The sequence below is a fragment of the Fringilla coelebs genome (genome assembly GCF_963513975.1).
Source record: "Fringilla coelebs genome assembly, chromosome: 10".
NCBI classification, from domain to species: domain Eukaryota; kingdom Metazoa; phylum Chordata; class Aves; order Passeriformes; family Fringillidae; genus Fringilla; species Fringilla coelebs.
The window spans coordinates 16,277,857-16,294,214 of record NC_140036.1 but is presented as its reverse complement, the minus strand read 5'-3'; the positions used below and the strand labels follow the sequence as shown (position 1 = coordinate 16,294,214).

The 16,358-nt window shown below is 38.5% G+C and overlaps 2 protein-coding genes across 2 annotated transcripts in view; one reads left to right on the top strand and one right to left on the bottom strand.

The window, feature by feature from the left end:
* Positions 1-16,358, bottom strand: part of PSMD1 (proteasome 26S subunit, non-ATPase 1) — a 64,654-nt gene that overhangs the window by 24,534 nt on the left and 23,762 nt on the right. The gene's annotated exons all lie outside the window — the stretch shown is intronic.
* Positions 6,007-15,135, top strand: HTR2B (5-hydroxytryptamine receptor 2B). The gene is made up of 3 exons (XM_084212442.1): positions 6,007-6,373; positions 11,920-12,120; positions 14,159-15,135. The coding sequence occupies exons 1-3, from the start codon at positions 6,064-6,066 to the stop codon at positions 15,037-15,039; spliced, it is 1,392 nt and encodes a 463-aa protein (XP_084068568.1). The 5' UTR covers positions 6,007-6,063; the 3' UTR covers positions 15,040-15,135.

Here is a 16,358-nt window from a genome sequence, read left to right as displayed (position 1 = left end):
GCTGAGATGTTTGTAATTACAAAGTCCTACACAGTGCTGCCATATAAACCCTAACCCGCACTCCATAAAATTTATAAAACCCAAACCAATCCTGTCAAGTGATCAAAAGAAAAGTTAAAGAGCCTTCATAAGCAGTCCCAGGCTGCAACTGTGCTCCCATGGGTATTACTTCCATCTGGTAATCCACTTGGGGACTATGATTAAAACATGACCATGTTCTTCTTACTCTGGCCCTTCATTGAGAGCACAGCCTCTCAGTGCTGCTGATGTGACTTTCAGCACAATCCAGAGGGAAGAGGGACAGCGCCCCTGCTGATGGAGGAAGTTTCTGCTTCACTGGTACCAAGCCCCACAGAAGCTCCCAAACCACGTCCACCCTTCTGGCTCCCTGCTGGAGACCTTTACCACTCTGCTGACTGCTGATGGCTGAATCAGTGTGGTTACAGAGTGGAAACCTCTGGTGGGAGATGGAGAGAAATAATTAAGAGTGTGAGAAATTTTAACACTCCTAAAAAAGAGAAATGGTTTGTCACAACTCACACTCAGCAACCCGCTACTCCTACTCAGTCCTAATGCAGATATCTGTCATTTCTGCAAGTTAAACACAGAAAATAACATCACATGAAATACCAGAATAACATTTGGAGATTCAGTGGGCGGACATTTTATCTCCAGACACAAATTTTTTCTCCCCTCTTTAAAGTCACAGTAAAAATTCTAAGCCTGGAGTAGATTTAATATATTTTGAGGACAGAAGCAATGTACCATAGTCCTCTAGCATGACCTTCCCATAACACAGTCCAGTAATTTCATCTTAAAATTCCTACATTAAAGCCTAAGGCATGTCTCCAAACTGGACTGTGTATCTTAGAAAGATAGGCAATGTCTATTTTTGAAAACCAAATTATCTTTAATGCACTGGTTCCTTCCTTTTTTCCTAACACTGGTTTTACTCAAGCAGTGTGCTTTTGCAATTACACTTTACTACAACAGCAAAATGATGACAAAAAAATGGCCCAATTATTTCCTTCATTTTATCTGAAAATTGCTCAGCTGCTCCTACATAAGCCATGAAACCACAGACGTCAGTGAACCCAGACCTGTACACAAAAAAAACCCAACATCATAACTAGCTTCAACTTTGTTCTGTTACCAGGAAACTAAATGAATAAAGAAGCCAAAAATCTCAAGAAGTTTCTTCCATGGGACTTCAACAGTGTAGTCAGCTTTAGTTTTGTTTCCACCCTACATCAGGATCAGTTTTACTGTTGTGATAAATGGGCTGAAGATGAAGGACTTCCTCCAAGATCCAGTTTGGTTTGTTTCAGAAGTCAAACAAAATCATAAAGAAAAATAAAGATGCACCAAGACAGCAATAAGAGATTCTCAGCAAAACATAACAGCTGGCATTTTATTAGTTTTACTCACCAATTAGTTGCTCTTGGAACCTCCGCAAGAAACAAACACCCTACGCTATGGATTTTGAATCTCCCCAGAAACTGGAACCAATGAAAACACAGAGGAGCTGCCTGACTCCAGCCCAACTGCCCCAGCCTCAATTCTGAACGCCTTTCTGGGGCTGTTATTTCTTGCATATATATTAAAAAAATAAATATCATATTCTTTCCTTAAAAAGCTGATACTTAGCTTGTAAGTAGCTTAGAATTTCTGAGAAACCAAAGATAATTTTGAATTCTTCATTACTTCCAAAGAGAGATGAAAGAAAACTTTTCTTAAGCCTCCGTTGCAAAGATTAACAGAATGAAAACCAGGATGTTGATTGTTAACACAGACTAATATGAAAAAAACCCGCCCAGGTCAGCTGGACACAGAAGGTAGTCAGATTCCTTTTGGTGCTGACCTAAACTGCTTTTTTTCTGAAAGACTTTATAATTGCAACACCTGCAGATATTGTATCTCCCATTAGGCTTTGCCTTCGAGAGGCCTATTGGGCTACTGAAAGTTGAGGATCACAGTTAGCTACATTGGCTCTTAACAATCCACTGTAATCTTTTTTCCCCAGGAGGCATGCAACAAGATAAACTAAAAGCTCAGACTGCCATATCTTGGAGCATATTCCACTTCAAGTGTCTTAGATCACAGACCAGTTAAAACCCCATCCTTTGAGTACCTTATCTCCAATCCTGTAAGCTGCACATCTTCAAGGTTAATGCAGTACTGACATTTTTCTTTATATTTCAGCAATTTCTGAGCATGAAATTATATATATGTAAATATATAGTAGCATCAGTAAGTAAAGATACAGAATACTGAAAAAAAAATCACACTGGTCTCATGATTGAGGCTAAAAATAGAAGCATCTGAAGCATCACTAACATGCACTTATATTTTAGTCTAAATATTTAAGAAATATACAACTCATTGAAAAATGAAACATCAGAATTGAAGAACAATGTCAAATATATCTTCTAAATTCCTCATTAAGTGTCCTCAGTCATATTTCAAAATATTCGAAATATTTATAACTTTTTAAAACTATTGGTCATGAATTAATAATTTTATACAGAACTATTTCCACAAGTTGTTTTAGTGGTGCAGTGGCAATTAAAAAAAAACAAAACTTAACAGAGGTTTCATTTCATCCATGAATGAGTTAAAAAATGAGAAATGCAGATATTAACTGCACAGTTTGTGGTCATTTCTAAAGGAGGGGAGGTGCAACAGAAAGGGAAATATCTAGAAAACAGAAAACCTGCAGAGAAAAATGCAACAAACTGATATATTCAGTGTAGACTAAACACTGTCTGTCTCTGGACAAAAATGATCCCAGCTATTCCCAAAACAGGAATTTCCTGCAACTATCTCATGCACAGCACAGCAAGTGAATTTGAATGATATGTACTGACTGAACAGCACTCACCAGAGACAGCTCATATCTGATGGGGACATGGCTCTATAAAATCACACTGGCAGTTTGAAAACAGAAGTAACAGCAAGAGATGGGAAATAAAAATATAATATCTATTTATGGTTCAAATATTCAGTTTACAGTGGGCCAGGAGTGGGGTCTCGCAAGATTTAAGGTTTACCATCATTAACACATCTGGACACGGGGGCAGGAGAGTGGGCTGCACAAAAAGCCTGGCCAGAAGATACAGAGAAGAACTTGTTGCAGGTCTGTAATACAGAGAGAGCAGGATATGTTTCTCAAATGATTCAAACCTGGCAACGTTCAGAAAATATCATAAAGGGCAGGTATGTATTTAATCTCTCTGAAATTAAACAATGTAACAAAGAGGTAAAAATGCTTGCAAGACAATCTACCACTAAACTTGTATCATCTTCCGCAAGTTCCTAAGATAATTGGTTTTATCTGTATTTTAAGAATAATTTCCTTTTCAATTAAATATAAATGTATTCATCTGCAGTAAAAACTTCAAATACAGTTAGATTAATGTCAGGATATCCTTCAAGATTTATAAAATATAAACCAGAACTTGATTAGACATAGTGGAGCTTAAGAAAAACTGAATCCAAATGCTCATTAACCAAATAAAGTATTGTCCTGTCTCAATTTCCACTTTTTAAATGTTTTCATCTGCTCTGCTCTCTCAGTACTGTCAGTGGTGACAATAGGGAGGTGTCCAGATAAGGAAATGGTATTACCATAGCTGGCTTTATTTTTGTAATATATACTTTCCTGATTAATAAAAAAATCAATTCTCAATTGCAAATGAATACAGCATGGAATCTCATTGACACTTTCCTTTAAACAGGAAAAGTAAGGAACAAGTGAAAGCTACTGAAAATTCTATTGTATGATCTGAATATATTAAGTATTTCTGTTCATTTCTGACAGCAGCCTTCTCTCTTTGGCCCCACATTACCTGCATCCCAGAGACAGATTTTTTTTTTTCTTTTTTAAAGAAATATGAATGGATGCACAGTTCACTGAGGACCTGATTTCCAGCTCAAGGCTGGTAAGCACTAGCAATTCATGGAATGTAATGGCTGGTGTCATACAGAGGGTCAAACCATGATCTCATGCTCTCTTCTGGCCTTTACTCAAGGACTTATTACCCAATTTTGCAGCTAATGTCCTTGGAAGTGAACTCTATTTCCATTTTAATGCAGAACTATAAGATGACGCTGAGGCTATACACACATCTGACTGAAAGTTGGAAGGTAACAAAAGAGAACACTCAGGATAATAAAAAGCAGCTGCAGAAGGAAAGTTTTAAAGTAACAGGGCTCACACTTAAAGTAAGCGTGCTAGACAATACATTTATAAAGTTAGGCAAGAAAAAACCCTGGAGTGTTTACAGGGCTGCAGAACTTTTTAGGGTTAACTGTGCTTCCATCCAGACAGCAAGCAAGCAAGAGAGCCCAGAGAGTGAGCAGCAGCCAGCCAGACAGACAGACACACACGCTACAGTGCAGAGACAGAATGTTGTCGTGTGAAGGGTCATTTCCAGGACCTGCACATCCTGATACAGCTCCAGGGAGCACACACTGTAGTGCTGGAGCAGTGAACCAATTAACCCTCTCTGTCTCATTTCCAGCCAAACCCCCCACCCAGTCCCTTCCCTGCTTTCCAAACACTGGAGCTGGATACACTGGAAGGAGTCCCTCAAGGAACAAGGGCAGCAGCGAACTGCGAACTCTGCTTGTGAGCAAAGAGAGAACTGCACACAGACTCTGCTGATCACCTAAGTAGAATCAACAAAGAATGGAAGTTAAAGGACAGCAAAAGCGAACACAACCTTATTTCTATCCTTTTTTACATGTGCTAAGAATTCTTCTTCTTCTCCATTTCAGAGCTGGAGAAAATACCTGGATGAGAGGATATACAGTTTTCCCCAAATTGAAATTCTTAATCTTCGTGATAAGAAGATTATAAGAAGAAATGTGCTAAAAAAAAGCACACAAAGAAACAAGCTTCAGAAATATTATAAAAGTCAAAAGTAAATGAACAACTTGTTTTCCAGAAAGTAGTGAAAAATCTCAACTTCCACCATATGATGAAAAAGAAAATTATAAAGGATCTTCCTGGATGCAAATTGAACTCTACTAAAATGCAAGAGAAAGAGGTAAGGCTTTCTTCACCTGAAAACTGCAACACATCAAATCTTCTCAGTAACTGAGTATTTGTTCAGCTTAATGTGGGGACAGCTGTTTGAGTCTCTGCTTGAAAGGGGAAATGCAAGCCTTAAGTCTTTAGCAGAGTTGACAGAGACAGAGAAAGACAGAGGGAGAGAACGGGCTGTGCTTAATGAAAGCTTGCTCGGATTACAAAAACAAGCATTTTACTCACCCCGACCCCTTCAAGTAAGGAGTAAATTTAGATGTCTCAGTTCGATAAATCTCTATGGTCCCCTTGAGACTGTCAGCAGTGTTTTATTGTCTGCAACTTCCTGACCCTCACCTGATAAATTAGGAAGTGCTGAGATTAAAAAGGAAACCTCATACATAATTTCTGAAGATATTTTTGGGGTTACCCTCTGAGGAGAAATAGGATTCTTAATAAGGGGAAATATGGGAACTGCTGTCTGCCTACGCACATGCTGCTGGAGACTAGACACTCGGGAGAGGAGGAGTTGCACATACACAACTCGAGCATCTGCCTCTGCACCAGTTTGTACTCAGAAGGAGCAAATCTACATAGACTACACCTAAAGGGAATTGTTTTGCATTCAGATTCATCTATCACTCTTTACTGCTGCAGGGAAAAAAAAAAAAAGGAAGCTAATGCACTGCTTATTTTTGACAGCTACTGATTTTTTCCTTTTAATCTTCTGAAATCTGAGCATCGCTATAAAGGGGAGACCAGACCCCCTGAACCCTACCAACCAGAGATGGACACAAGACAGGACCTGCATTTTTAAAACTCTTTTGTGCCCAGCAAGGCATAGAATAAAAAAATTGGATACCAGCTTGGACATGGTTACAGTATCTCAAAATAGCAGATGACCAGTTCACTATACTGACCATGCTGGCCTATCTTCAGGACCATCCTGGACCAGAGAGGAACAGAGAACTCTTACACCGTACGCAACTCCTGCACAAAACACAGCCCCTGAAGACATTCCTCTGCACACAAAAATGTCCCATCCTTTACACTCCTTGAACGGACCTGGAGCTGGCAATGGATCTTTGTCGCCTCTCTCAGTAACAGGAGCACCCAAGCAGGACTACCCAAGTGAGGAACAAGGAAACAAAGTGCACTGGGCAGCACTGCTGATCCTCCTGCTGATAATCCCCACCATTGGGGGGAACATACTTGTCATTCTGGCTGTGTCCCTGGAGAAGAAGTTGCAATATGCTACCAACTACTTTCTGACGTCCTTGGCGGTGGCAGATTTGCTCGTGGGTCTGTTTGTCATGCCAATTGCCCTTCTTATGATATTATTTGGTAAGTGCAGCATGTTTGTTTCACCACGTTTACATATGGGGTGCACTTTTGGGAGATCTAATTTAAACAGAAAAGTTTGCTTTCCAGCATTACAATTTTAAAAATCACTTGGATGACAGCTGCTAAGTCTTCTCTCCCTCTCAACTTAATACAGCCTAATGTCTTTATGGGAAGTACAACTATGTGAATATTCTTTCCTTTGAAACAAAACATTCAAAAATCATTCAAAACTTAGAAATATTCAAATATGAGCTGAAGCACAGGGAATTGCATTTTGTACAGTGTAATATAATTTTTAACAACATCAGCACAATGCTGGTATTTGTTGTACTATATTACACTAATTGCAGGCAGTATTCTCTTAAAGAACTTGAAATCAAGGCTAGGTATCTATTTAGTACACTGAACAGGTTTCTAACTTTCTATGAGTAATGCATTTGATTTTACCTGACTATTGACTCCATGAGCAGTCATATATTTACATGGTCAGTCAGAGTTTGTCCCTGGCAGTGATGACAAACTTTATCAGCACTGCTTTCAGAGAAACTGATTTCCTCTGACCCTGGGTAAAGCCACAGGTTCATAAGACATCACAAGTAAATCATCTGTCAAGCCAAGGAAGCCTCAAAACATGTACCTAATGTTGAGATACATATTTGTCATTTTGTCTGCTTCATATGAAATAAAATAGGTCTTTTTCACATGAACCAACATTGGATGTGACATTTTCTTTTTCTCATTAGTTCTTGCAGAACAAGCATGATTTTTCCATAGCCCCTCACATACAGCTTTATTTCAGATACTGCTTCTGACAACTAATTAGAGGCAACTCTATGGGAATGTCTCTCTCTTTTACTGCTAAATTTTCTTTACAAATACATTTAAAATGGTTTCCTTTCAGATCATAAATGGAAAATAAAAATCAATAAGACAGGTTTTTTAAGAAACTTAATGATTTATAGAATTACCTTTAAGATACAGTGGGTCCTAAGAAAGGCTGCAGGAGTCCATTTTTCCTAGGCTAGACTCTAAGAGTTGCCTGAGCAACAAGCAAACACAATCAAACTATATTTCAGAAAGACCATCAGTAGTTTCTGTACAGAAAACTGGTATCACTTTATTAATAAATGTGTTTATTCATTCATTAAATGCCTTGAGAATTTCTCTGTGTTACAGACTTCTTTTCCCTAAACAGAATTGTGAACAGGAGGTCAGAATTCAGCGTTGAGATCATAGAATAGGGATTTTTTTTTACCAAAGCAATAGTTTCTAAAAAGAAAACTGAATGCACATAACTGAGACAGTGATTTCTAACTCAAAAAACCCAGTCACTTATAGAAAACATTAGTATGTCATGTCTGTGCACATGAGTGGGAGGCAAGAAGCAGATATGCATTTCCATACTTACACGTGGATGCTGTAACTGCTTAGTGCCCGCCACAGGTCTCATCACTAACAACAATAAAGCTACTAGCCCTAAAAATACTAGTGTTTACTAGCAATCAATATAAAGGGAAGGCAAATCCTGGATTTTGTGGAGTAGGTTTTTGGTAGTGGTGGAGTTTCCTTGGTTCGGATTTTATTATTATTTTCATTCTGCTAGACTAACAAATCTTTCCTTTATAACTTCATAAGGACTCTATTGCTCCTTAATCTCTCAATTAATCCACTTCTAAACCCTGGTTACAACAGTTTAAAGCATGCTAGGAATCTTAATTCAAAAGTCAAACAAAAACGTCTTTCATGGTGCAGGAAATTTACCAGAATGTAGTAAAATCAATTATAATTAAGACCACAACCCGCCTTCCACACAACAGTGGTTAAAACTGAAATTTCTTGCACACAAGTCTCTCTTTGGCAGCCAACCAGAAAAACTGCTTTGCCTCTTCACCAACTGGGAGAAGATGCTGAGGTGTTTATAGAAGTTCAAAGCATGAGCAAAACATGAGGAGTTACTGGAATGAAGACAGAACAGACATTAAATACATAACAAGTCTAAATCTTGAAGCTACATTAGCCAGACATCTACATGAACAAAGAAGTCATTGACAGCCAGACAGCAAACTAAATCCAGCCTCCTGGCACCTCCACACAGGAATGTTTCCATAATAATGAAAGAGCTGGGTGCAGCTTCTAGATACAGAGTACAAATATTATGCTTCCGATTTGGGATTGATATCTAATTATGCAGGGAAGATTTGAAGGAAAAGGTGTGAACAGAAGTGCAGTCACATTAAGATCCTGACTGTACAAACTAATGGGTCACAGGGTGTTCAAAATCAAAATCTGCTACAGGCATTGGCCCCACACCCTGACAGAACATTCACAAAAAAATCTCCAGAAATGGACTGTATCTGTAATAAAGAGCTGCCCCTTTTAAAAATAAGTAAATAAACCAATCTGTAAACTCACTTGCAGGTGTAATGCCATGAGCAGCACTTTATTTATTCTCAGAAGAGCAACCAAAATGTACCCTGGTACAAGCATGCACAACAATTTTAATTTAGGAGAACACATAAACATTTCATAGCTTTTATAGCAAGCTAAATATTTCTTATTTCTTAAAAAATAAAAAAAAAAAAAAAAAAAGGAAGACCCACTAGGAGATAACTGCATTCTCTGAAATCTAGCTTTCAAAACAGTTACCCAAATTTCTAACACTCAGAACTACTGAAATTCATTGAATAGTGAAATTAGCAAACAAACTTGAGAGATTCTCCAGTTTGCAAAGCCTGCAGCAAGAAGTCTGCTGTCCACAGCTTGGTGGGCAATGGGCTACTTGAAGACAACACATGTACCATTTTTTAAAATACATTCTCTCCTCCTAATAATCATCCACTTAAAATCAGAAAGCAATGCTCATTATCCTAGGTTGCAAACCATTATTTTAATCTATCACAAGCAATCAGTCCTAATCTTCCCCCATTACTGATGATAACCACAACAAATTTTCCCTTCTCGCTTGTGTAAACTGCCAGAGAAGACTTTAATTGGGGACTACTCTCCACAATCTCAAATCTAATGATATCAAGGATTTATCAGAAAGTAAGACTAATTGAAAAAAACACTTTGATTAAAAAACCTAGAGAACAGCCTAGAGATACCAGGCCTTGGCAGCCCACAGAGCCAAGAACGTGAGGGTGAACACTCCACATGCAGCTACACACACACGCACCAGTGTGAAGATTGAAGCTTAGACTTAAAGGAGATAGTGACTGAAAATATCCATTTCCATCTCAGCAAAAGCATCATTATATAACAACAAGAAGGCCCTTTACAGGTAACACATTTCTGCAGCCCTTAGAACAGAAGAATAAATGGTGTCCAAGTCTATTTAAAGACTTCTCTCAATCATACTTATACATGTACACAAGCTGTGCTTTCTCTCAAGCTTACCAAAAACATTTTGGCTTACAGCAAGAGCAGCTCTTCTATACTGTACTTTGTTTTAAGGATTACACATTTCTAAGGTATTTCCTATAAATAAAGCTTTTCTTAAATAAAGATTAATCAAAGGTAGACAGTTGCGGTAAAAGCTCATTTTACTGCTCTAAAGGTGCAAGACAAATTTTAAACCATGTATTTGGTCTTATTTTGACTCAAAATATGCAAAATCTTCAACAGCAGAACTGCTGCAGTGCTGGGAGGATCTAATCCAAGGTTTGTAGGAAGAAGGAATTTCTTTTTAACATATACCACCTGACAGCTGGAGAAACCAGACAAATTTTCAGGCAGGCATCTTTGTCAGGTAACCAAGGCATTTCAAAACAAAAAAATTAGAAAATCCAATCCCTATTAGCTCCCAATAAAATACTGCCAGCTAAAAGTCTAGGCATGAAAACTAAAGATGAGTAAATGTTTCATAATTTGCTAATTACAATTTTCTCATACCTACCTGACAGACTAAGTTTTTTGAAGCATAATTTCAATGATAGAATCTATTTTAGGAAATTATAATGGTAGATGCTAAAATTTTCTGGTTAATAAATTGAAGGCAGATTGCCTCTTCCCTTTCTGCCTCACTGCCTACATCATCCTCACCTGGAGTCCTCTGCTTTGGAGATGGCTGAGGTTCAGTTCAGGGCCCCATCCATGCATTCTCTTTGTTTACCACAGAAGGTTTCCCAGCATAGGTAAGAGTGCAGACAAGTACTTGTTGTTTGTCTTCATAAAATTTTCCATCCACTGGAGTTTATAATTCAAGTCAAAGCAGCACCGTTATCATTTCCATCAATCAGTCACGTTACGGAAAAATATTTTAATCTCAAATGATTGCAATGTTACTACACTGATAAGACTGAACATTACAAAAGTCCAGCTCATTTGGTGTTCTCAGCACACAGGTCTATTTATGCTGACCAAGGAAATTAAAACCAATTTGATTTATTAGAAATACAATTTTCCCCCCCTAATCATCATTCGACAAAGAACCGATTTCCCTGGCAATACTAATAATGTACTTACTGATTGAGTATGGCTGAATTTTATAAGGGAGGAAAATACATTAAGTAGATCAACTTCTACTATGAGAAACAGAAAAATCTTCCTCATTGACACATTCTTCCCTGGGACTACAGAACATCATTATAGACACACAGCACTTAAGTGCACCTCAAACTGAACACTGCTTGCACTGGATTGCAAGAGAAGCTACTTCTGAGTGAAAATAGACCAGTTAAAGAATAATCAGTTAATAGACCAGTAATGAGGAAATAGACCAGTTAAAAACTAAATAAATTTCCATTAAAGTTCATTTGGTATTGCAGACATTGATAGGGGAGATACAGCTCTCAAAAAACACAAGCCTTTTGGAAATCTGAACACTATAAAACCTTTATTAGTGCACTGGACAGACCCTATGATTGCTATAAAGATTAATATTAAGGACAAGTAACTACCCTAAGAAACAGGATGCCAGACTTAATATCCAAGCCATGGCTCTTGGGGAAACAAAAAAAAGAACATGCACAAAAATGTTCAATTTTTTAAAAATCATTACTGAGACAGAACAGCCCTACTCTGTCACATTAGCATTCAAGTGTATATGGCCAAGTGACACAACAAAGCAAACTCATTTTAAAGATGTGTAAACAAGATTCTTCAATATCACTCCTAAGATTCAACAGTGGTTCTACAATGACTAACTAATCCTTTGGTTATGACTCGTTATCTCCTCCATTTAATGTAACCTTGCATCACAAGACTATCAAGCAGAAACAGCTGAAAATAATAATTTAACAGTAGGCTCATAAGAACCAAACAGTCATGGTCCATTTTAATAAACTTTTTAATCCAGAGTCCTTGCCACAAAAGGACAAAAAGACAGGGAAAGGTTTATAGCACACAGGTAGCCTGACGAATATGATGACAGCAACCATGCCAGTTAGGAGCTAATTACAATATAAGACAGAACCCATCTGAGGCAGTGACAAAGCTCAGTTCCTGTAGTACTATGAATTTTTCAAACATACAGATGCCACAGGAAAATGACATACTGAAAGTTCTCAAAAAGCTTAGATTCTAATGAATTGTTTGTTCTCTTTCAGACAATACCTGGCCTTTACCAACTGCCTTGTGTCCTATCTGGCTGTTCCTTGATGTCCTCTTTTCCACAGCTTCCATCATGCACCTCTGTGCCATCTCCCTGGATCGCTACATTGCGATAAAAAAGCCAATCCAGGCCAGCCAGTACAATTCATGGGCTACAACAATCATCAAAATCATCGTGGTTTGGCTCATTTCAATAGGTATGTGGGGCCTGGAGACTGAAAAAGGAACACAAAAGCTTTTCATGTCCAAAACAATAGGTGAAATGTGGGGGAAATGGAAAATTTCACCAAGTACTATTGATTGAAGGAGCATAACACTCAGGCTGGTCAAAGTCCACCTCTTGGATCATACATAGCTACATCATAAAAATTTGCCTGAACCACTGCTCCTTATTAGGCTCACCAGAAGGGCCAAGGATTGAGTCAGAGTATTAATCATCACTCCTCTTCATGGTCCTGAAAGCTCAAAAATCAGAAAACAATATCTGCATGCACAGTGCATCTCCTGGGAAAGCAAGATTTCATGTTCCCGTGGTGCTATATTTTGTCCCAAACACTACTTGAAGACTTGAACAGATGTTGGTAAAATTTCGCATAAAGGAAGTACAAAAGGGTTAATTATTTATAGCAAAGATATGAATCAGTGGCTGGTAACATCCAGGCTAACACTGAAGGCTGAGACAGCATATAGAAAAGCTAATGTCTAACAAAAAAACCCCAAACAATCAAAACAACAAACCCTGAATAGTTTAAATGAAGAAGTTTATACCAACATACAAACTTCCATCACTTCTGTGATGTGCACGTAGCATATCATCTGTCTTTAATGCCTGAAAAATTAATCTGTTAAATGAGCTAAGGAAGTGAAAACATTTAATTCAAATAATTTAATACATGCTCCAGACAGCCTTAGTGCTGTATGCTCTGTGCGCAAGACCAAACAAAATTATTCTGCATTATTAAGGCCAGTGATGCATAGGAGAATGGGTGAAGCCACCTTCTTGGCTAAGGCAAACCCCAAATTTTTCAGTTGAAAAAAATTCTGGAAGAGCTGTGATGATAGGAGAAAACATGCTACCTCTATTCTATCACCAACTCATTCCCCCCCCACCCCCCCCCCCCCCCAAAAAACAACTGAGCATGACAAGACACTCACAAGTTGACCATTTAATGTGTGATTTATTGCCATTAAACAGCACTGTACTTTTCAATTTCTTTTTATCTAACATAAAACTACCCTGCAGTTGAGCTAGGTTCTCCAAATCAAAGGTTCATCTGGTTCAATCTTTATTTTAAAAGCTTTTTGTATCTGAATGTGTACTTCTAATTAAGAAAGGGATCAAGTTGCTGAAGGGTAACATTTTGCTCTTGCTGCTTTAAACCAACTTCAGTAAGCCAAGTAGCAGAGGAATACAGTAAATCCCTATATCTCATTAAGTGGTATCAGAAAACTTCACAAATCACCTTCACCAGACAGCAAGGAACCTGTTGTTTTTGTTGTAATGTCAGACTGCTGGCAAATGAAGTGCTGACTGTAATTTAGTGGTTATAAAAAATTCATTTAAAAGACAAGGCTGTTAACATTTTTTTTAAACAAGTGGTGAATTACAGAGCTAGCCAGCCTCATTTAAACAGTCCTAAATATGCAGGAGACTTTAAACAACAAATCCATCTCAAACACACACTGCATAATTCTGGCAACTATTTAGCTACTTGTATATATGAAAGAGTCGAACAGGGTGAAAAAAATCAGCTGTCCATGTCCAGTCACTTGATGTGGTTAATAGAAGGGGGAAAGATAAGATTTATGTATTTACAAAATTGCCCTTCAAAGAGTGCAAAGGTTACCCTGGGGAAGAGAAAAAAAAGGGGGGAGATGGCATTAGGGAAACATATTTCACTGGAGGAAAAGCCATACTAATTCTCATAACCAGAGTCAAAGCAATTAATGTGTTTTACCCTTGAAAAGTTGGCAACTCCATACTGCTTCCTCAATCTCTACGAGTTAGGCCCAATCTCCTTAGAAAGGGCACTCTGTTAAAGCTCAGCCTGCCAAGTCTTACAAAGTTCTGTTTGCCCAATTACCCACGTGATGCTCTCCACACTTCACGTTGTGTTCCTGTGCCTGCTCCAGAGCTCAGGAATTACCTATCTTTAGAAACCCCGAGGCTTCAGGCCCAGTGAAGCGATTGCAAGCGATTACCCTCTGCTGAAGCACTTGTTTTTTCTCCTACAGGCATTGCAATTCCAGTCCCTATCAGAGGCATTGAGGATGGAAATGGCAACTCTACAAACATCACGTGTCTCCTGATGCCTGATCGTTTTCATGACTTCATGCTGTACGGATCAGTGGCTTCCTTCTTCATTCCCCTCGCTATCATGATCGTCACTTATTTACTGACAATCCAAGTGCTGCGCAAAAAGGCCTATTTGATCAACAAGCCGCCTCAGCGCTTCACCTGGTCAACAGTGTCCACAGTCTTTCAGCGTGACACAACACCTGCCTCCTCACCAGAAAAGGTGGCCATGCTAAATGGCTCCAGAAAGGACCAGACTTTGTCCAGTGACATGCCTATCGGCAGGACATCCACGATTGGGAGGAAGTCCATGCAAACGATAACCAATGAACAAAGGGCATCAAAAGTTCTGGGGATTGTGTTTTTTCTTTTCTTGCTGATGTGGTGCCCATTCTTCATAACAAACATCAGCTCAGTTCTGTGCAACTCCTGCAACAAGGAGGTTTTTCAAAAGCTTTTGGAGATATTTGTTTGGATAGGGTATGTATCCTCAGGAGTGAACCCTCTTGTATATACACTCTTCAACAAAACATTTAGGGAGGCTTTCAGCAGGTACATCACTTGCAACTATCGGACCACAAAGCCTGTCAAGGCCCTTCGGCAGCGCTCCAGCAGGATCTCTTTCAGAAGCTCTGTAGCAGAAAATTCCAAGCTCTTTGTCATGAATGGGATGAGAAATGGGATTAATCCCATTATGTACCAGAGCCCAATGAAGCTGAGGAGCTCACCCATCCAAGCATCATCAGCCATTCTGCTGGATACGTTGCTACTCACCGAGAATGAGGTTGATAAAACAGAAGAACAAGTCAGCTATGTATAGTGGAATGGCAGCCATGTCCCTACAGCATTACTGTATGTATTATTCTAGATAACTGCACTGTAAGAGGGTATAAATACTATTGTTTTCTGTTATTTATGTGAGCAATATCTTATAAATTTATATTAATTCCTCTCCTTCAAAGTCTCCTCTACTTTAACCCCAACCCCATGGTGGCAACCACAATTTCATTCCGTGACAAATGACTTATGCAGAACTGTAGCCTAAGGAAGAGGGAAATAAATAAAAGCTAAATCAGTTTAAGTATCTGACTTCAGTTCTCATCACCTTCAGTCTCTTCAAAGCACATCTTTATAAGAAAAGTGCTTCTGTACAAACACTACACTAACATTTGCTCTGGCAAGAAGACAAAACTTTGTAGGTTGATGCTCTACAATGGAAGCAGCAGAGGGATACAAGCTCACTGGTTTCAATTTAAATGTCTAAACAGAGCAGCACACAAGCTCACTGTGTTCCCTCCTACAGATACATTCCTCTCCTGAGACTGAGTATCCACATAGGAGCTTTCCTTGCTCTCTAAGGGTGTATAAAACACAACCAGAATCACTCACTCTAGAGACCAATGTACAAGCCCATTCCATAAGGCATGATTAAAAATTCCATGTATGGAAATTATCCCTTTACTGTAATGATGGGCAGAATTTCACCCACTTGAATTTCATCTCCATTACATATGCATAAGCTCAGTGTTGCCAGATTATTCACTGAAAACTGCCCTTTTTTCTTTTCATACTAAGAAAATGAATTATTTAATCAAAATAACACAACACACAAATCAATGATCATAAGAAAAACAGGATACACAATGCCTGGAACATCCCTATAATTTATATGAACAAGCTTCCTTTTTAATGATCATGGAAACTTCAGTGAAAGCCTCCCCTCATCCAATGTAGTGCACAGGAAGTAAAGAAATCACACACAGAGCAGCTACTTCACAAGAAAATAAGAGCAAATATTTAAGAGACAGCAGATACAACAGTACTGGCTACACCTGCACATATTCACAGATTAGCTGAGCTCAAAATTATTTAATTGGACTAATGGCCAGTTACAGGTCCCAAACTGCACTCTCTCAAACATGCTCAAGACTTTAGTATGAGCACAAAATTAATAGAAATAATTGGTCCTCACAATCCATAAAAGCTACCAGAGTCTTATTTGGGAAATCAGAAACTTCTGACAGCTCCAGGCTCTTTGGGAAAAGAAATCTGATTTCCCAAAAGTACTGGAATTCTTACATCAAGCAGCCAGCTCACCATTTTTTCCATAGTTTCCATTTACAGTAAAATTTTCAGCTT

Coding starts and splice junctions, on each gene's coding strand:
- HTR2B (XM_084212442.1), top strand. CDS start 6,064: ATGTCCCATCCTTTACACTCCTTGAACGGACCTGGAGCTGGCAATGGA. Junction 6,374..11,919: donor CCTTCTTATGATATTATTTG/GTAAGTGCAGCA, acceptor GTTCTCTTTCAG/ACAATACCTGGCCTTTACCA. Junction 12,121..14,158: donor GGTTTGGCTCATTTCAATAG/GTATGTGGGGCC, acceptor TTTCTCCTACAG/GCATTGCAATTCCAGTCCCT.